General features: G+C 42.6%; 2 protein-coding genes across 10 annotated transcripts in view; one reads left to right on the forward strand and one right to left on the reverse strand.

The window, feature by feature from the left end:
- rnaset2l (ribonuclease T2, like) overlaps window positions 1-21490 on the reverse strand; it is a 25473-nt gene continuing 3983 nt past the window's right edge. The window contains exons 2-10 of one of the 9 annotated variants that reach the window (XM_038692943.1): window positions 21128-21255; window positions 16885-17096; window positions 14843-14910; window positions 11810-11867; window positions 11659-11726; window positions 10547-10660; window positions 9578-9626; window positions 9134-9232; window positions 1-1747 (exon numbers count right to left, since the gene is read on the reverse strand). In XM_038692943.1, coding sequence (XP_038548871.1) covers window positions 1544-1747; window positions 9134-9232; window positions 9578-9626; window positions 10547-10660; window positions 11659-11726; window positions 11810-11867; window positions 14843-14910; window positions 16885-17091 — 867 coding nt within the window. In that variant the 5' untranslated portion in view covers window positions 17092-17096; window positions 21128-21255 and the 3' untranslated portion in view covers window positions 1-1543. Of the gene's footprint in view, window positions 1748-9133; window positions 9289-9577; window positions 9627-10546; window positions 10661-11658; window positions 11727-11809; window positions 11868-14842; window positions 14911-16884; window positions 21256-21490 lie in introns of all 9 variants that reach the window. The other 8 variants (XM_038692942.1, XM_038692946.1, XM_038692951.1 and 5 more) reach the window with 8 other exon arrangements.
- The window catches only part of LOC119882732 (cytochrome c oxidase subunit 7A2, mitochondrial), a 9829-nt gene continuing 9046 nt past the window's right edge, over window positions 20708-21490 (forward strand). Inside the window, exon 1 of the mRNA XM_038692952.1 lies at window positions 20708-20830. Coding sequence (XP_038548880.1) covers window positions 20816-20830 — 15 coding nt within the window. The 5' untranslated portion in view covers window positions 20708-20815. The remainder of the gene's footprint in view (window positions 20831-21490) is intronic.

A 21490-nucleotide genomic window follows, 5' to 3' on the forward strand; every position in this document is an offset into this window, starting at 1 on the left:
ATTATCCTTATCTTTATTGATTAGACCATGATCTCACAGAGTACAGACGCCTTATGAGTATGGGTCTGGTTTTATTTATATTTTTATCAGCGTCAACAAACACTGAGTTGTGAGGAGGGACTATTGGATTAAGAGTGTTTCATTGTAAGCAGATGGGGACATTGTGGAAACGGTCGTGTTTCTTTTTTGCATGTTCACAAGCTGAATCTCAGATGCAACAGCCGCCACTGCTCACAACTGTGGTGACATCTTAAAAATATAAATGACTTTCAGGTCTCTGCTGTTTGAATGTCAAAAAAGTAATTTCCTAAAACCGCTTTTTTTGGGGACTATTTTCAATGGTGGATGAATCCACATGTGGTGCTCCAGTGAGTATTTGGGCCAGCAGGACGGTGTATGTGGGACCAGTAGTAATGCTGCGTCTCAGGCAACTCGGAACTGGGAAATTTCCAACCTCCAACTAGAAAAAGTACCACGGAAACGCCATTTAAGTCGGATTTCCAACTCGTGGACTCTGAGAAATAATATGTAGCCCGACTTCACGAGTAGCAGCCGAATGACATCGCACAACAACGACAAAGTATTAAATTAATACATACTAATATCAAATAGTAAAACTTGTTCTGCATGTAAATTAATGTTATTTGGTTGCTGGTTACAGTAAACAATCTCTGAAAGTCGCCTTTTCTACCCAAAAGTTATTCAGGAAAATGTTAAAAATGTGAAAACATTAGGAAATACAGACTTTTGAGGATTACCAACTGATGTAGCTAGAAGGATAAACAGTTAACAAGTTATGTATATTAATCACTTATTTTTAATGCAATGTCCATCCTTTTAATTATACCAAGTGGCCTGCTGAGGGTTTAACTGCGCATGAACTTGACAAAGAAACATAAGTTTGTCACGGTCAGCCAAGTTTGTTGTTTACGTTTAGCGTCATGCACCTGAAACACTTTGAGGTTGGAAGTCGGAGATTTCAACTTCCAAGGCTCACTGATGCACTTGGGGAGCGAAGGCTGACGAGCTACTGGAGGTCAGACTGCTGAAGAAGTTGATGCTGGTTCTGATAGTCTGATAGAAAGGAGTCAGAACACACAGAGCAGACCTGGCCGTCGTCCAGGCCTCGACGGGTCAGGATGAGCAGGTGGTCATAATGTTATGGCTGATCAGTGTCAAATGTCCAGACTCACCGTGTGCTTTGTGTTCTGTTAAATACTTGAAAGGCAACTAAACAGGAACACTCGTCAGCTGGAGAACCAATCAATGAAAGTACATGAAAGTGTAAAAGTGATTTAATTGGTGGTTCGGAGCCAAAAACATTTCTTTAAAACAGGACATTTGAATTCTTCATCTATTTGTTTGCTGAGCTGCTGACCTCGATGAATCGGGTTGGATCCAAACTTTAAAGTCATCATTGGCATTTATTTATTTATAGTATTTAGTGTGCAGCAATAACTGCTGTTACTCTAACAACACGCATTCAAACTCCAGAGTTGGACAGCCAGCTGATGTTGAGGTTTTCCAGGTGGCCGTGGTTCTGTTAGCTGCAGGGCCGCCGTGGCTCCTCATGGTCAATGGGGAAGTAGTAGAAAGGGACTTGAGAAGGGCAGGGATGCCCAGAGGAGGGGTTCCATCCTGGGCCAGACCCGGACGCTGGGTCCCCGTTAGCGTCGCTGTGGTGTTGACAGCCTAGAGTCAGGTTGCGAGACAGAGGGATCTTCACCTGAAACCACACCTCTCTGTCCTGAGGGAGGAGAGGGATGAGTGTAAAGACATCATGCTGGAGGAGAACACATGAAACATAGCTACCGGTAGGATAACCTTTATTTATTACTACTGCTGCTTAAGTCTTACTACTACTACAAGTACTTCCGCCAGACTTTTAAAGCAACTTAAAGTACTTACTACTGTGATTAATTTGCTTTTCATGTACTTTCAGCATTGAGCACTTTCTGCATTATAAAATCAGCAATTCTACTTTTCATCTGTCCACAGTGAGACATCTCAACAACCACTGACCAGTAGTCTGTCTGCACCAGCGCCCTGAAAGTTCAAACGTGGCTTTGTTGGAAAGGTTGCATTCCCTCGGGCAGGTGGAAGTCGCTGATTGTTAACTTTTATCAGGATGAAATGCTGCATCAACAGACGCATACAGTTGCATATACAGTGGTGTGAAAAAGTGTTTGCCACCTTCCTGATTTCTTAGCTTTGTTTGTCATACTGCAATGTTTCAGATCAAACAAATTAAAATATTAGACCCCCGTTAAATCAATTGTGGTTTATCACATCTTTGGAAAGCGGAGTTCAATTTGTCTAGCCACACCCAGGCCTGACTACTGCCACACCTGTTCTCAATCAAGAAATCATTTAAATAGGACCTGCCTGACAAAGTGAAGTAGACCAAAATATCCTCAAAAGCTTGACATCATGCTGCGATCCAAAGAAATTTAGGAACAAATGAGAAACCGAGTAATTGAGATTTGTCAGTCTGGAAAAGGTTATAAAGCCGTTTCTTAAGCTTTGGGACTCCAGCTCCACAGTCAGAGCCATTATCCACAAATGGCGAAAACATGGAACAGTGGTGAACCTTCCCAGGAGTAGCTGGCAGACCAAAATTACCCCAAGAATGAAGCAAAGACTCATCCAAGAGGTCACAAAAACCCCACAACAACATCCAAACAACTGCAGGCTTCCCTTCCCGAGACTCCACCATAAGAAAGAGACTGGGCTAAAATGGCCTGCATGGCACACGAAAATCACTGCTGAGCAAAAAGAACTCGTCTCTCAGAAAGGCACGTTACAGCTTTGCCAGAAAACATCTTGATGATCCCCAACACTTTTGGTAAAAAATAAATGTCCAGCCATCTGTTGGTGACCTCAGGCTGAAGCAGTCTTGGGTTCTCCAGCAGGTCCACCTCTGAATGGCTTAAGAAAAAAATGAAGACTTTGGAGAGGCCTAGTCAAAGTCCTGACCGGAATCTGATTGAGATGTTGTGGCAGGACCATAAAAAAGTGGTTAAGGCTCGAAAACCCTCCAATGTGGCTGAATTACAACAATTGTGCAAAGACGAGTGGGCGACGCTTCCTTCGCAGCGCTGTAAAACACTCACTGCCAGTTATTGCACACGCCTGATTGCAGTTGTTGCTGCTTAGGGGGCCCGACCTGTTATTGGGTTTAGGGGCCTTTTTTTGGGTCACTTTTTCACACAGGGCCAGGTAGGTTTGAATCCCCCCCTTTAATAATAAAAACTGCATTTGTGTTGACACTTTTTCACACCACTGTACAATCATTAATAATCTTTCTTTATACAGTTTGTAGCGAAAGGAAGGATTAGTCACACAACCCAGATTCAAAGTAGGCAGCAAACAGAGCGCATACGCAGCTGTGGTTTTTCAACTTCTCAAAAACCATTTAACAGAGCGTTCACAAGTGCAAACAAAACAACAAGTTAAGATTCATAGTGAAATGATTATAGCTGGTGTGCCTCAGTCACCATGTGGAAATAACAATCTCAGAGAGGGAAGAATAAAGATGAGTCAGAAGTTCAAATGTTTTCACTCCTGGGCCTCTTAGAATACTGTCAGGCTTTCTGGTTAATAATTCATACTGTTCATTAAACGATCCCTTTCAACGGGATGCAGGACAGGAGTTTATTACCAACGTTTAATTTGAGTCATTCAAACATTTGAGTTACAATGTTGCCACATAATCTGCCAAAGGATTTGAAAATTGAAAAAAAAAAAAACGAACTCTGTTGTTCTAGTTTGTGTGTAAATCTTTGAGTTGTTCAAATCTGGAGATAAAACTTAAATGCTACAAAAGTTGTGCTGTTAAAGTTAAAAACAACGTTTACGTCACCAAAACAGACCTTTTTTTAGATTAAATAAAGGAGTTTTGTTCATTATTTCACTGACTGCTGACCAGCTGCTCTGTCTTCCTTCATTAATATTAGGTATAATATAGTACAAATAAAGCTTCTGAGGGTGTTAACGGGCTGTTCCAAGGTGTTTACTCTAGAAAGACCGAGCAGCTGGTTATCAGATGATCCTACAGTGAAATAATGAACAAACTCCTTCATTTAATTGTTCATTTTAGATCTACAAAATGTCTGTTTTGGTGACGTAAACGTTGTTTTTAACTTTTGCTGCTTAGTTTTGTACCATTAAGTTTTTCACGGGACTTGAACTTCTTCGATTTACACACAAACCAGAAACAAGGAGGAGAAGTGAAATTATTCTATGCTAGAATGTTGAAAGCTGTTGATTTGGCATCCATTCATTACACTGTACATGAACCAGGGCCTTTGATATGTTCCTGAACTCACCCACGGTGCAGAGGGCTTTGCTTTACATCACTTAGATAAGGAAGATTAGGAAAATATAAAACAGAAGATAATTCTGGCAAATGAAACTAATAAATGAATGATATAATACAAAGCTGTCTTGTGTGCCAGTAGTAACATTGTGGTGCAAGAGGAAAGTTCACAGTCACAAAAGTTTAGTTAGGTTTCATCATCAAGTAAATTTCATGGCGATCTGGCGAGGAACAGTTGAGATATCACGATTAAAGTGTGATTTGAGCCTGAGATATTTCACTGGAAGACACTGCCGGACCTTTTAGTGCTATAGACAATAAACTGAAGTGAACTAAGTTTTGGACAGACTCCGTGATCAACATACATCATAGACATGTTTAGGGTTGATTGGAGTTTATCTTGCCAACTCTGAGCTCATTAAGTCTGAAAACCACATTGGAGGTTCACCAGACAAATGAACAACAGCAGTACGGCCTCGAGGCATCAGTGACATCGGTATTTAGCAATATGATTTATGTTCTGTCGGAGCTGGAAAAGTTTCAGCATGTTACATTACATTGAAGCCCCCCAGAGTGAAGTGTTTGTGGGGGTTTTGGGGCGTGATGTTCTCACGCTCCGATCTGCTCCAGAAGCTTACAGGCTCTTTAGTGTGGGCTGTCCGTTGGTGATCGGATGTCAGCGTGTGATCAGAAAGGAAAACGGCTCCACAAATTGTGCTTAAATCGGGCTGGCTGGTATATTTAGAATCGGTCTTGATGGCTCCTTCGAGACTTTGAGCCTTTTGTTTTGGAGAAATGACTCAAATTAAAGCTGTGAGCTTCAGGAACATCGCAGGGATGGATGGAAGGCGGGGCACCGAGGAAGGCCTAAGAGTTATTGGATTTAGTTGGTGTGGCGGTTGTGTGAGGCCCTAACAATGTGTAGTGAACTGATTTTATCGCCTACGCTACCGGTGTGGCTTTAAGGATGGAAATGATTGTCAGTCTAGGGCGGCTTTCACACCTGCCTCGCTTGGTTCGGACTGTCGGACTTTTCAACCAAAATCGCAGGTGTGAAACCTCCCACGGACCACAGTGTGGACCAAAGAGATGAAATGTGGTCTGACGAAAAGAAGTAGTCTGGGTCCGGATCAAACTGAACCGTGGTGCGGTTCGTTTCTGGTGTAAAATTTTTTTTTGTTGTTTTGGACTATTTACAGGAAGTTTGGCGGTTAACGTGTAACAGGTGACACCAAATGTGTGACCTATCAGATTCTGTGACCCAAAGGGGACGTTAAGCGGCAGAGGCTTTGTTGACGATGTGAAGCTGTTGCAGTTTGGTTGCGTTTAGGCACCAAAAGTACTTAGTTATGGTTAGGAAAACATCGTTGTTTAGTTTTAGTCACAGAATCTGATAGGTCACAGATTTTGGGGTTACACCGGAAACAAACAAATGCACGGAGAAATGCACTGAAATAAGGACACACTTATAAATCTCCCGTGACAGCTCATATTTTCAAACAGACGGCAGCTATAGAAGCAACACTGCCACATGCATCTTTGGTTTCTCGCACAACGAGGACGTTTAATTGCGAATTTGAACGAGCCTTCAGTGTAGTTGGTGCTGCAGGTAGTAATGCCATAATAATAATATAGTGGCAAATCTGCAGATGTTCATTTTTTATTCATTCATTCTTGTCAAAGCTCCCTGCTTTAGTCCTTTAGTGCGGTCGCAGAGTTGCAGTGAAACCAAACCTAACCGAATGGATCAGAATGTATCTCAACTCTCTGAAGATTCTCAGTCATCCAGCTCATAGTTATCCAACGAAGGTTAAAGTCAAGGGCAACTGGACTTGGTTGAAGATACTAGAACTTGAACTTGAAAGCCGCCTAAACATGATGTTCATGTCAGGGAGGGTTATTTTCAGCGGTGACTGAGCTATCTGGCACCAGAGCATTGTTTTGAAAGAATGGCGTTCGAGATAAAGCTACACATGGCGTCAAATCCAAGACGGCGCAACAACAAAAGCTCATCACTTCAACAAACTCTCAAGAGTGCAACCACATCTGCAGATGCAAGACGCCAGCGCGTTGCAGACTTTGCGGATGGTGTCAGATATTCCGGTGTACGTGCGGCTAGCGTGGCCGCAGACTCGTAGTCTTGTTCATGTGTATCTGCCGCAGTGGGAATTGTCTCTGAGAAATCTATCAAATATGAAACCAGCTACCTCAGCAGTCGATATTAATGCATTTACAGACAGACAGGACCAAGAGAAGGGCTTTTTTCACCCACCAGTAGCCTAAAGACTGGAAGCAGGGGCAAGGAGTTTTATTTGGGGGACACTCACAGACATCTTAAATACCAGGTAATAAAATGTGCAATTAAATCCATCCATCCATCGCCAACCGCTTGTCCTGCGTACAGGGTCGCGGGGGCTGGAGCCTATCCCAGCTGACAAAAGGCGGGGTTCACCCTGGACAGGTCGCCAGTCCATCGCAGGGCGTGCAATTAAATGAGGTGCATAATTCAAAACCAGTGAAGTTTGAGGTGTGATATGTTCTAATGATTTGTCAGTGAGCTCAGACTTCTCAACCAGTTGGAGTTGATTGATGTATTTGGTGAGGAGAGTGTTGCAGGAGCCCAGCCAGAGTGTGACAAAGAGAGTGGCTGAGAGTTTCAGGGTCGGACTCTTGAGATAATGCACAGGTGGAAAAAGGCGGTCTGGGTGATGGTTTTTATGTGGGATTCAAAGGACAGGGTGTTAGGCAGGGGGACACGGAGGCTTTTTACTTTGGATGACTGAGTTACCGGTAAATCATCAGTTCTGATGAAGAGGTTTTGGAGAGAATGATCTCTGTCTTGTTGCTGTTTAGTTCATGTTCACCCAGCTCCTGATGTCTTGGTGGCAGCTGGCGATGCAGATGGGAGGTGGAGGACTTGGTGCAGAAGGAGAGCCGGGTGCGATCGTACTCTCTACGGTAGTTCATTTGAAGCCTTTAGGGGACTTATCTTTAAAAAGAACACCTGATCAAGTAGAAGTTAAGTTTGACAAAAATTCATGAAACCCAGCAGCACAGTCTGGATTTAATGCTTTGTTGTTTTTGGAGCGAGCTGCCACTCTGGATTTAAAGTTGAAATCTCTGAGATTTCCATTTAATTAAATGGCTGTAAAGTCTCTGTCTCTCGCCAAACGAGTTCACACAACAGTGACTGAGTCTCACTGAAGAAATATTATAAAACTCATTTGCAGTATTACGAACTGGGTGTCTGTTGATGAAGAGCTGCAGCATAAAATCAGATCAGGGTCACCCACAGAATACAGGCCCATTACTGCCTGACCTCTTTATTAAATAACCCCCCCGCTGTGCAGAGCAAAGGCGGGAAACTGGCTGAGAGTCCAGAGTGTGGGAGGCCGAGCCGAGCAGGTCCAGAACAGGATCTGGGAATAGTTTAGCTGGGCGGGGGAGCGGGGAGAGCGCCATTTCCAATGGCCGAACTAAATCTACGCTTTATTATAAAAAAGTACTTTTAACTTCTATTATAGCGACTAAATGTTGTTCTTCTACAACCGGCCTCATAATTATTAAAATTTGTCTGTTGTAGGCCACAGTTTACTGATTAACTTTAAAATGTAGGTGTATATCTGTAATGAAATTAAGCATTTGTAAAAATAATAAACTCCATAACTGCCACACACAAGTGCTCCCACACAGCCGAGGGCTTCGGCTTTTTGTTTTCTCTTTGATGTGAACTGGAGCGTTACATTCACTGCCCCCCCCCCCAAAACCCCTGAATATTCACATCCTAGAATTAAAAAATCGGATCACGTACCCAACAAACTTGAGTCCAGCCCTGTTAAATAGGTTTGTTTTGCTGTAATATCAAATTTCACTTGCTGTTAGCACCAGTAACCACAGTAGTCGAGAAATCACCCAGGACTGAAAGCTTTACGACTGCCAATTTAAGCCATAATCAATCATACATGCAGGGAACAACAGTGATATTGACTCAGCTCTGACTGTGTGGACCGATTGTGTTGATGTTTCCCTTCACAGCAGACTCGTCGCCTCTGGGTTCAAACATGAGTGCTTTTATTTTCACTGTGCTTTCTCTGCAGGTGCCTACATTCTCTCTGGACATGAAGGTCGCAGCACGTCCTTCATCTGGTTACAGTTATGTTATTGGAGTTATTGGAGACCCAGTGAATGGACACCATGTGTCACCATCAGCCAATCAGATGATGAAAATGAACTGGCAAAAATTTAATATTTCAATAATCACTTTCAAATCTAATCATTAATCACTTTCTCTGGTTACAGCTTCTCTTATGTGAATATTTTGCTGTTCAATCTCAATAATTCATTTATTATTACTGCAAATATGCTGCACGTCCACTGGTTCCTGCGTCTTTAATGTGAGGATCTGTGCTTTTCCAGTTTTAATTCACCTGTAAACTGAACATATTAGCTTTTTCTTGATTGGTCAGACCCTTGAATATGTCCACATCCACCCTAACAATTAGAAAAGAATATGTAAATTAGTCAAGAGTAAAGGTAAGTAGGCAGTAATATGTTATTAGTCATTTGATCAATGTTAGAAAACTTTGAAAAATGTCCAAGGAGATGTCTTCAAATGTCTTGTTTTGTCCCACCAATCAAAAAATAAGAAGCTAATGTTCAGTTTACAGGTGAATTAAAACAGAAAAAGCACAGATCCTCACATTAAAGACGTAAAAATACATAAAATATTATTGAGCTCGTTGTCAACGAATTGTTTGAGCTGTACAAACAAACATCAGACACGACTGGAGCAGAAAGCAGCACAGAAGATCTGACCTTGTCGTCTGTAACACACTGGAGCTCATGTTTGTCACCCAGATGTGGAGCCAGGACCTGCTGAACCTCCGCAACCTGCACAAACACAGGAAGGATATTCTGATGGGATGAGCTTCTGATGCCGTCCACATGAGAGGGAATAGATTCCCCGACAACTGGAAACACAGGTTTCAGTCACACATCTGTAACCGCTCTGTAATGAAGAAAACTCTCTTCCTCCCACAAATGAAGTTTTATTGTTAAGAAATGAAACTCATCTTTGCTCAAATTAGTATAACCAGTACTTTATAGTAACTCTGTAATGGACATTCCTGGGTGACGCTTCTCTGCTTGTGCTGCTGTTACACTGTTTGTCTTTGTCCCATGGGTCTCTATGTTCATATCTACACTTCTAAAGGGAATAGGGATCATTAAACAGTTGGATCGTCCAGTGTGCGGTGGTACCTTGTATGGTCGTTCACAGGACGGCGTGATGGCAGCGTCCTCCAGCAATCTACAGAAAGACAGACACAAAACTTTCCCCATGCAGTTTTTGACTCGTACAAAAGTTTTGTATTAACGGTAGAAGTCTTCACTTATACAAAAGGTAAATTGAGTGACTTTTTTTTTAAATAATGCAAATTTGTTTCTTCTTTATTTAAACTGCATTGCGTGTTTTCTTACTGTGCAAATAAACTTTTCTCAAAGCATTGTCATTTGTATTTGAAAGATATTTTGCAGACACCAACGCACAAGTATAAAGTCTGTGTGTCGTAGATTGGCCTTAAGCAGTGAACGCTTCCTGCAGTGCGTCATTCGGAGACTCAAACCAAACATCTGAGTTCAAAGTCATTTGTTAAAGATCACCAACAAGCCGAGTACTGTTGTGATATTGTACGTGAGGTGATCTGAGATTTATGACTTTAATGTCATCAATGTAGTTTACAGATTGGACATTGGTAGTCATGCATTGTTGTTAATTACACAGGGGACGCTGGGGACATGTCCCCAGCACTTTCTGAAATGGCTGACTTTGTCCCCACCACTTTTTTAAAGCATAATTTGTTAAAAACGTTCTGAAATACAGCTTGTAGTTAAAGTTTGGGGCGTCTTACCCCAAACTACCCTGTAGCTCGGCATTGAAGATATCTTTAAAACACTGTTTGAGGATCTTTTCGTCTCGTTCTCGTGAAAGTAATACCGCAAATCGTGATGCCTGGCGAGCTGAGTGTCTCTTCACACCCCTAATCTGAGCGCCTATGTCCCCACCACTTTCCAATGTGACAAAGTGACCCTTGTAGCCATGTGATATGAACATGACACGGAGCTCAGTCACAGTATCGGTTAAAGTTTTAGGTGAACGTCTGGGAATAAATGTTAATCACTGTAACGTCCCTGAACGTGACCTACGCTGAGAAACACGTGTGAACTAACTTGTAGATGTCGAACCGTCCTCGTAGTTTGAGGCAGATCTGGAAGAATCTGAGCGGCGAGTTCATTCCTTCCACACATGCTGCACACACGCCATGTTTCTCCCACTCCTCTCTCCTGTTAACACACACACACACATATAATACAGCAGCATGTTAACATCGGGGCTACAATCAATTTCTCAATTAATCGATTGCGTTTTAAACGTCTGCAAACTGTTACAAATGCATCAAATTTCCAGTTGAGGTTTTAAGAAAAGTGCTGTGCTTTTTGGTCTTAAAAGAGAAACGAGCCAGAAGGAGACAAACAATAAAGTACGTTGTTTTTTCGCAGTTAATTGTTGGTCTCCCGTCCAGCAACCCCAAACAGAGGATTAGGTTTCTAGCTTGACGTTTGAAACATGAGGTACAGAGTGAAAGATCTCCATCCAGTATGTGTTAAGACTATAGTGCACGACCAATACAGACGCACGACCGAGGCAGTAGCTTAATTTACCGAAAGCAAATTTGTCTGCAAAGTCAAATGCTTTCTGTGCACCAAGAGAAACGACACCCTCAGGGACTTTCTATATAGATAGATCTTTATTGTCATTGCATGCGTTCATACAACGAAATTCTGTTGGAGCAATCTCATCTAATTAGCAGCTTATAGTAACGAATAAATAAGATAAAATGAGGTCGTTGGTGCAGAGAGTCAGTTATTACACTTAAGCCACGAGACACATCCTTAAATATATCTCAGAGGCAGAGTAGATGGTATTAAACAGCCGTCAGATGTTATAGAAGAAGCGTCTGCTTTTAACAACGCCGGTTTGGTCTTTGAATATAATTGTAGGGAAAACGTTCTCTGATCTGCGAGCTAAGATTTTAAAGGGAGATTTGTATCATATCAAACTTGACAACACTTTCTGTGGCTCTCAGCTCGAAGCCCACTGGTTGCTACCGAAGATGTAAATCATTAAAAACACCTCACAGATATTTAGTTTTGAAAAAAGGCCGGGTAGTTTCCTGACACGTGCGTCCATTGGGGGACTATTTTCAGCAGCGGATGAATCCACATGTGGCTCTGGTGACTATGCAGCTCTGCGCCTGTTTGACACCGATAATATTTCGTACCAGAAGTGGAAGCTGGATTTTACTTTCAGTAAGGACGGCCAGTGTTCAGTCAGCTCCGCCTCCAGCTCCTGGAAGACAGGGGAGATCATATCTGTCTGCTGGTGTTGGACGTCTCAGGTAACCATGTGAGCTGATCCTGACCGGGACTCACCTGGACGTCTGAGTGGAACACCGGCCAGCAGTCGCAGCAACTCTTCACCCGAAGAGGCCTGCAGGCAGAAACGCAGCAGCACAAATCAGCCCAATTATAAAAGTTTAGGGAGTGTTCCTCGTACGCAGGGAGGTCAGCTGCAGAAGGCGTTTGGCTCAGGAACCCACAGAGCGATGAATGACTCTTCGTTCTGTTGGATTTGAAAGGCTGACAACTATTCAGTCAGCACTTCCAAGTAACAACTTTATCAGTTCACTCTGCAGAGAATGTGGGATTCAATGAAAAGCTGTCAGAGCTGAGAAAAAATCTTTTTTCCCCTTTAAGATGTTTTGAAAGCAGGAAGAAATTACAGATGAAGGAGTCATGAAGGTCTGCACAACACAAACCCAGAAAAATGCACATGTAAATATCTGCCTCGGTGTTCTTTCTCTGCAAATCTTTTTATTTTTCTCTGTTCTTTTTGTTATTCTTTTATAAAACGGGTAGCTCAAATCAAGCAATCTGATTGGTTCATAGTAGTGATATAATGAGCGTATACAACGGGTATAATGTCGAATTCCTTTGCACAGATTGTATCACTCCGCAACAAATGGGGTCTAAAATCTGATCTTCCTGGGGGTCTCAAACCCCATTTACACCCGGTGTTACATTTACCTTCGGAGATAAATAAGTAAAGAAATAATGAGAGAGAGAATTGCTTATTACGTGATTGAACATTTCTCTTTCTCTCTCTCTCTCTGTCAGCAGTCCACCACTCGCCCCAGATGTCTGCGATATCACAACAAAGTTTAAGTTTCAACAGCCTGTTCAAAGACTGTTGCTCAAGGAGAGACGCAGTTCTGCCCTTTCTGGTAGGTTTAATATTAAAGTGTTCTTATTTTACCCTGCTGGCCGCCGGAACACAGCCGCAAGCAGATTATCATATAAGTTCAAGTTACCAAAGTGAAATCGTGCAAATAGATTTAAATAAATAGCTCTAATAATTCCAGCCTTTGATGCGTGTTGCTTAGCAACCGTCATGCGCTACGTAGCCTACCGGCAGCCTGCTGGGACTACAGTTTGTATTCATAAAGAAATGTCTGTTGGTGAAATAAAGTCAAATTGTAGTGCTTCCGTTAGCCTACTTTCTTCTTGCCGTACTTGGTAATTAAGTTTAATAAAAACAACAGCTCACTTCAGGCCGTGACATATACGCTTGGCGTCGGGCCAGTGTAGCAGCAAAATCTGTGACCCATCAGATTCTGTGATTACACCCAAACGACGATGTTTTCCTAACCGTAACCAAGCACTTTCGGTGTCAGAGCCTCTGGTGCTTAACTTCCCCTTTGGGTCACAGAATCTGATAGGTCACACATTTTGGTGTCACACCTGCAACCCCCTTAACTGTGATAGCGTATAGCACGGCCTGTCATGAGCTATTGCTTAAGTAGAACTTGCATTATCTATTCCATATTTTTATATATCTACATTTATTTATGTCGACTGTAAGTTTGTCTGCGTGCAGCACCTGATCACACCTGATTACACCTGATCACACCTGATCACACCTGATCACACCTAATTACACCTGATCACACCTGATTACACCTGATCACACCTGATCACACCTGATTACACCTGATTACACCTGATCACACCTGATTACACCTGATCACATCTGATTACACCTGATCACACCTGATCACACCTGATTACACCTGATTACACCTGATCACACCTGATCACATCTGATCACACCTGATCACATCTGATTACACCTAATTACACCTGATCACACCTAATTACACCTGATCACACCTGATTACACCTGATCACACCTGATTACACCTGATTACACCTGATCACACCTGATCACATCTGATCACACCTAATTACACCTGATCACACCTGATCACACCTGATCACACCTGATCACACCTGATTACACCTGATCACACCTGATCACACCTGATTACACCTGATCACACCTGATCACATCTGATTACACCTAATTACACCTAATTACACCTGATCACACCTGATTACACCTGATCACACCTGATTACACCTGATTACACCTGATCACACCTGATCACACCTGATTACACCTGATCACATCTGATTACACCTGATCACACCTGATCACACCTGATTACACCTGATTACACCTGATCACACCTGATTACACCTGATTACACCTGATCACACCTGATCACATCTGATTACACCTAATTACACCTGATCACACCTAATTACACCTGATCACACCTAATTACACCTGATCACACCTGATTACACCTGATCACACCTGATTACACCTGATTACACCTGATCACACCTGATCACACCTGATCACACCTGATTACACCTGATCACACCTGATCACACCTGATTACACCTGATCACACCTGATCTCCAAGCTAATTCCTCACATGTGTAAAACACTACTTGGCAGTAAAGCTCCTTCTGATTCTGATATGTTTCGGCCTTGTCTTCTACAAGAACAAGAGGAGAGAATAACTTCATGCATGAGCAGTATTTTCTTAAACTTGAGGAACTCTTCATGTTACCTCTTTAACGTGACATATATCCAAAATATTCTGGTTTGTCAAACACAGTGGGAACCCAAGGCAGAACCCAGAAGAGCAAAAGTTCAGCTTCTGTAGGTCGTTAAGTTCTGTCTGTTTTAAACATTTCTTTGACATTATAAAATCTTCTAAACACCTGTTTGGGAAAACACCAACCTGAAAACACGTGGAAAGGTCCAATAGCGCCCCCTAAAGGCTGCAGTGTTCTTTAGTCTCCATGAGAAGACGATCTCAGAGGTGGGACACAGTCCAAAGAATTTGAAATGTGACTGGCTGTGTTATGGGTGCACTTAACAGCCGATACTGTAAGATAGATCGCATCTTTACAACGAAGAGCTCTGTCCTCATGTTGTCCAATGTTTAACTCTAGCTTCTTTTCAGCAGAGTCTCAGATTCCTTCAGCGATGAGATAAGAAGTGAGTCACGCTGACATATTCGGAGAGGTGACTGTGTGTGAGATATTTACCACAGACCGTGGATGGTCCAGTTGTTGATGTTCTGAGGAATCCTGCAGAGAGTCTCTTTGTTCAAAGACTGCAGGACAGACGGACAGACAGCATGTTAACAAACCTGCCTCCAGCAGCCATATTGAAAGTCTTCAGCAGTTACTGAACGTGTTTAATGAACTGCAGGAGGCCGACGTATTGAAATCCCATTCAGCATCTTCTCTTTTCTATTCTCTGCTTCCTTCCCTACCTCCTCATTTCCTTCCTCATGTCTACCTTTTCTTTTGTCCTATACTTGCTCTTTTTCTTCCCTACCTCCTCATTTCCTTCCTTCCTGTCCTTCACAACCTTTCATTCTGCACTTCCTCACTTTGTCCTTACGTCCTCTGTCTTCCTCTAGATTTCTTCCTTCTTTACGCCGCCTTTCTTTCACAACATCCAATTTATTTCTTCTTTTCCTTGCATACCTCCTTATTTCCTTCCTTAATTCCTCCTGTCCTTCTTTTATTCCCCCTTTGCTTCCTTATCCCCTCATTCCTTTCTTTACACCCTCACATCCTGCTCTCTTTATTTCTTTACTCCTCTTTTCCTTCCCTGCCCTTTCATTTCCTTGTTTACCATATTCATCACTTACCTACTTCCTTATTTCCTTCCTGATATTCTCCTTTCCTTCCTACCTCATCTTTTCTTCCGGTACCTCCACTTTTCCCGAACACAAACCTCCTTTTTCCTTTCTTACGTCCTCATGTCCTTGTCCTCTCTCTTCCTTCCTTACCTCCTCCTAATTTCCTCCTTTTCTTTCTTCTTTCTTCAAATCTAAATGCAGTCGTGATTATTTCTTTTCTGTTTTTTTTTTTTTATCCAAACGTGTGCTATGTGTTTTGTCTGTTATGTGTTTGTGTAATTTGTGCACATGAAGCCTGAGATGATCACACTCGCTGACGTCTGTGTTGCTACCGAGGAACTTGTGTCAGACTGTGTTTCTGGAAAGCTGCAGACTCGCTGCCTGATCAGTCTGCCGCTGCTTCTGACCACAACAGGAGAAACTCTCTCTCTCCGCCTCCTCAGAGCAGGAGAACTTGGCTCCATCGGGCTCACGCAGAGTCTCGGGTCTTTTCAATTAAAACTCAAACCGAGTTGAGTGAGCCTGAAATTAGATGGAACCAAAACGGTGTGAAAGTTTGACGGCGTTTCATTTTGTCTGAAGGAAAAAAACACTGTGGCGTTCAGAAACAGTGTTAGATGCTTCCTTGATTCCTTACCTACTTCCCCTTCCCCTGCCTCCTTCTTTCCTTCAACACTACTTGGAAATAAAGCTCCTTCTGATTCTGATATGTTTCGGCCTTGTCTTCTACAAGAACAAGAGGAGAGAATAACTTCTGTTGTGGTCAGAAGCAGCGGCAGACTGTGATCAGGCAGCGAGTCTGCAGCTTTCCAGAAACACAGTCTGACACAAGTTCCTCGGTAGCAACACAGACGTCAGCGAGTGTGATCATCTCAGGCTTCATGTGCACAAATTACACAAACACATAACAGACAAAACACATAGCACACGTTTGGATAAAAAAAAACCCAGAAAAGAAATAATCACGACTGCATTTAGATTTGAAGAAAGAAGACAGAAAAGGAGGAAATTAGGAGGAGGTAAGGAAGGAAGAGAGAGGACAAGGAAATGAGGACGTAAGAAAGGAAAAAGGAGGTTTGTGTTCGGGAAAAGTGGAGGTACCGAAAGAAAAGATGAGGTAGGAAGGAAAGGAGAATATCAGGAAGGAAATAAGGAAGTAGGTAAGTGATGAATATGGTAAACAAGGAAATGAAAGGGCAGGGAAGGAAAAGAGGAGTAAAGGAATAAAGAGAGCAGGATGTGAGGGTGTAAAGAAAGGAATGAGGGGAAACACATTTTTCACAGAAGTTTGTAAATTATTTGTTTTAAAGGTAAATTATTGGTGTTTTTTTGTCTTACATTGAATGTGGGTCATGAGACAAACAATCCTCTGTGTCCCTTGTACCTGCTATTGACAGTAAAGCTGACTTAGATGACGATGATGATGGTGAAGCTCACCTGACAGAAACCTGCGGGCCACTGCAGAGTGAACAGGAGGCATTTCCAGGAGCAGAAGTGCTTTTTATCTTGCAGCTCCGAGCCTTGGTTTCCATATTTGTAGTCCTCCCAGGTTCCTTCCCGTGTGGCGGTGCAGCCGGGCAGCTGCAGGAGGAACAGAACCGCAGGACTCAGGTTGACCAGCAGGGGCAGCACAGAGCACCACATCGCCTCTGATCAAACACCAAACAGGGATCAATAAAATACCAAGCAGTAACATGACAGACAACTAACTAACAACATTTACTCAAGGACTACACTGAAACTGGTTGTGGGGAACTTTACTAACTTATTCTCATCAAGGACCCCTAAACTGACCCAAATTAGACCACCGAAGATTTTGTCCCAGGATCACCCAGATTTCCATCTTATGCTGCTTTGTACTTGTACTCTTGTACTGACAGTTACTCTTCAGAATAAGATTTTAAGTTAAATAAGTTTATACAATCCAACACATTGTTAAGATTGTGTAGAAAACTGTCTCTAAAGTGTGTAAATCTACTCGAGGACGCCGTGTCGGTGGGACGTTTTGCCAGATGCTCTTTGGCGTGACGCAGGGTTGATAGTTGCTTCTCCTCGCCACGTTTCAGATGTCTGAGTTTTTATCAGATTTACACACAAAAAAATTTCCCCTCTAAACTTCTCACACGTTTTCATTTCAATAACTGTTTTTTTTAGAAGGTTGGGTCTTTTTTTTTCTTATTTCCTCTCCCATTAATCATCTCACCACCCCTCAGACATCAGAGGAACCTCTGCTGGTGCTTTAATAGTACACTTCTTTATTACTCTATAATGCAGTCATAACAATAGATAATGCGATACAATCTATATTATGACATTATTCTAACTTATTGCAGAGGGAAGATTTGACAAACTTACCGGACAGCTGCTGCTGCTGCACTGAGCTGCTGTTAAAGCTTCACTCTCACTCACATTTCGGGAAAAATAGGAAGTGAATCTCAGACCGAGATTTTGTGGTTTGCACAGAATAAACGTGTGCGTAGGTGTGTGAGGGGAACAAACACCTGGCAGGAGTCAGAGGGGACGTTTGACAAACTGAACCTTCAAATTAGTCACATGAAAAGACCAAAACCAACAATTAACTGACCACAATGGGAAGTATTGTCCTAACACAAGCATGACACAAGACAGGAGAATCAGATAATACTGAGATCAGACTACATGTTTATTTGGACCTGGCAGCACCTCTGTGTGTCCTCGTGGTCAAACTCAGCTGCTTGCCTTGGAAGTTTAATTGCTCTTGCATAGTTTCTAATTTTATATCTAGTCTTATTTTAATTGCAGATTCTGCCAATTATAGTTTTACATGTACCTGTTTAAATATTTGTGTCGATGCAATGAATGAATTTTCCCTCTGGGAACAATGAAGGTTCATTTTTTATCTCATCATATTTGTCTAGTTCAACATGCAACCTGTGTGACGACAGGAGGAACTTTGTTAATGTAATTTTGAAATGATCTTTAATCTAAGAACCAGCAGAGAGACGGTGAATCCAAGGATTGGTTCACATTTCATTAGCAAGGGCCGCACACTCAACAGGTACCATTAAGTGATTTACTGATGATCCAGACAGAAAGATGTACGAGGCTTGCAGTTGCTGAAGAGACATTTCAAGCGTTGTGGGGAAGCCACGATAGGGAAATCCGCCGTATGGAGAGGAGGAAGGAGATCAGGAGGCAGGACAGAGAAAGGTGGTGGTGGGGGGGGGCAGAATGCAAGAGTGATGAAAAGGAGTTGGGACGTGTGGGTGTTTATGGGAATGCTGGCGTTGATGTGGTTGATGTGTGGTTTTGCTCCTCAAACTCTGCTAGTTAGCTCCACTACGTTGTGAATTTGCTTTCCCTTTTTTAATCGCTCATGACACGTAGAGACAGTCAGACTGTTTCTGAGCCGACAGAGTCTGATCGGCAGAGCACAGTTTACGCTTTGGGCAGAGCTTAAGAAAAATATACATTTGCAGGAAAAATTATGTGAAGCCTTTAAATGAGCTGCATTTCTGAAGAAATTGTTAGACCACAAAATGTATGTGTGTATGTAATGTATGCTACTTCAAGTTGGCTGACTCCTGAAGTCATTGGCGTCCACATACTTTCCCCACCCTGCACTGTGAATGTGTTCAATAAAACATGTAATTGTTTGTGTCGCTTTAGTTTAAGCAGACTGTGTTTGTCTATTGTTGTGACTGAGATGAAGATCTGTGACCTGCACTACGATGGGAGTTCACTGGAAATAAAGTGCACCCCATTTTAATTCTAATTTATTTTTGTGCTTAATCACAAACTACAGTAATCTGCTCACCTGCACCTGTCTGTCTGTCTGGCTGCTCTGACTTTATCTGTCAGCAGTTTTATTTAAAAGAACTCATGTTTGGTTTTTCCCAGCAGCAGATGAGCCGCGCGTGGAGGAGGCTTCTTGTTAATTACCGACAGAGACCACGTGGTCTGAATGCTGATCGTCACCAGCAGTGTTGCTTCACCTGCTCCCTGCTTGACACGGTCCACCGCGTCTCTTTCTGTGTTCCTCTGCAGGAGTAGTGAGCGTTGGTGTGTGAATAATGTCCACACCTAAGACATGTTTCAGCCTGCGTTACAGCGCAGCCTGTCTGTAACGTTCAGTGTGACCGGCAGGAAAGTGGAGATTTGACGCTGCTCGGTCCACGCTGACAATTATATTATCAAATTCTCAGACGGTACCGCGATCCTCGGCCTTATGCACAAAGATAGAAGCCCAGCAGCGTATCATAGGGAAATTTGTCCAGTGAGGACAACTGTCCTGTGCTAAATGTGACCAAGACTGAGGAGATGGTGTTTGAAACAAAGGCATTTCAGCTTTTACCCTCTGGTAGAAGATTTAGTGTTCCTAAATGCAGGCTAAACCGATGAACACTCATTTGTGCCTATGTCCATTAAGCTTATCAACACTAACATGTAGGCTGCTGGATTGTTCAGTATGTCATCAAGTATTGCACAGGTTATGTGAAATGTGTCATTTGTGCAATATGTAGGCTGTTGGGGTTGTTCTGCATTGCGGGGAATGCAGCCGACAGGGTTGTTCAATCAGAACTGGTAGAAGGAGTCACTGTGCTACTATAAAGGTAACTGTCTGATGTATGTGACAGCATGTGTTGTGGTGCATGAGAATATGTGTGAGAGATTTATTTCTGTGTTTTTTGTTGTCTTGTAAAGCTGCAGAATGGACAGAGTCCAAAGCAAATTTCCTTTCGGGGACAATAAAGTACATCTTATCTTATCTTATCATTCCAAAGGTTTCGCAGACGTTTCCCTGCAGCTGTAGAATCTGCCTAATTCAGTCCCTCAACATAGGTAATTAATAGTAATCGATCACAGTCCTGCCTGAAGCAAGTTCAGCATAGTTGACACAAAATGGATGTCAACTCAAATTACAGCTGAAAGTCAGCACTTCAAAGGTCTATTAAACATGGCTCAGGTGCCTGCATGGTCACGTTTGTTCTCCACTGTAGTTGTTCGTCCTCCCTGAAACAGCCATGAAGATAATTAAAACAGATAGACAGCGTGGGGCTCTGCTCAGACCCACACAGCAACACTTAAACAGCTTTGGGTTTCCTCCAGTTGGTCTACTGAAAACACAACAAGGAAAAATAACAACAGAAATGTGCCTGAAAGTAAATTTCCTGCTGTTTTTGACCACCAATACGTCACAGTTTTCCTGCGGCACCGCGGTTAGCGACAGCTGAATTTGCTTCCCGTGTGCTGCAGAGCGCAGACTGTTTGGCCTCTACAGCAGATCGTAGTTTGGCCGAGATCCAGTAAAACTGATAGTGTTTGTGTGGGTGTGCGTGTCCTTGTCAGGGTGAAGCGAGGCAGCACAGCTCAACACACCGACACAGACATGAATCACTTTCTGGTAACTACAACTGTTTTTCTCTCTCTTTCCTCAAAGCCTTCTCTCTTTTCTCGCTCTGTGTGTTTCTCTGACTCCTTTAAAGGTAGAAAAGATAAAGTTGGGCAGAGAAAAGATAGAGAAGTCAGTGTATTTGTGCAGAAAGTGAGGCAAGTTATGGGGCCTGACCTTTGTACTGTGTAGGCCAGAAGTGTAAAGCGTTCACTGTCTGTATTTTCCTTCTTGTGTTTGTGCCTGCTGGGCCTCAGTGTGGCGTTTATGGTGTCGTAGGAGGTAAAGACGTGATCTATATTTACTCACCTCATGTGACCTGCTCTCTCTCTCTCTCCGGCACTCTGTTTTCACTTTATCTCATACCTGCAACATCTGCTGTTAGAGGGTTAATGCCGCTCAGCACGTACACACTAACAGACAGCAACGTGCTCAACCTGCAGAAACACAAACACAGAATGTTATTCCGCACTAACATGTTAGCGTGAGTCTGTCAATTGATCGTCAGTATATTAGTACGCTGCTCAGATACTTTATTTAATTTGAAGGTACTTCAGATTAATATTTTACATCCATATCATGAGATCAGTTTATAAAACATGTTGCATCGTACAGATTAAATTCCCAACATGTAACGTACAGCTGCAACATTAAACATGTTATGTTAATCAA

The sequence above is a fragment of the Micropterus salmoides genome, unplaced genomic scaffold, assembly GCF_014851395.1.
Source record: "Micropterus salmoides isolate LMB-PRFRI ecotype aquatic unplaced genomic scaffold, ASM1485139v1 Ms_hic_scaffold_3, whole genome shotgun sequence".
Lineage (NCBI taxonomy): Eukaryota > Metazoa > Chordata > Actinopteri > Centrarchiformes > Centrarchidae > Micropterus > Micropterus salmoides.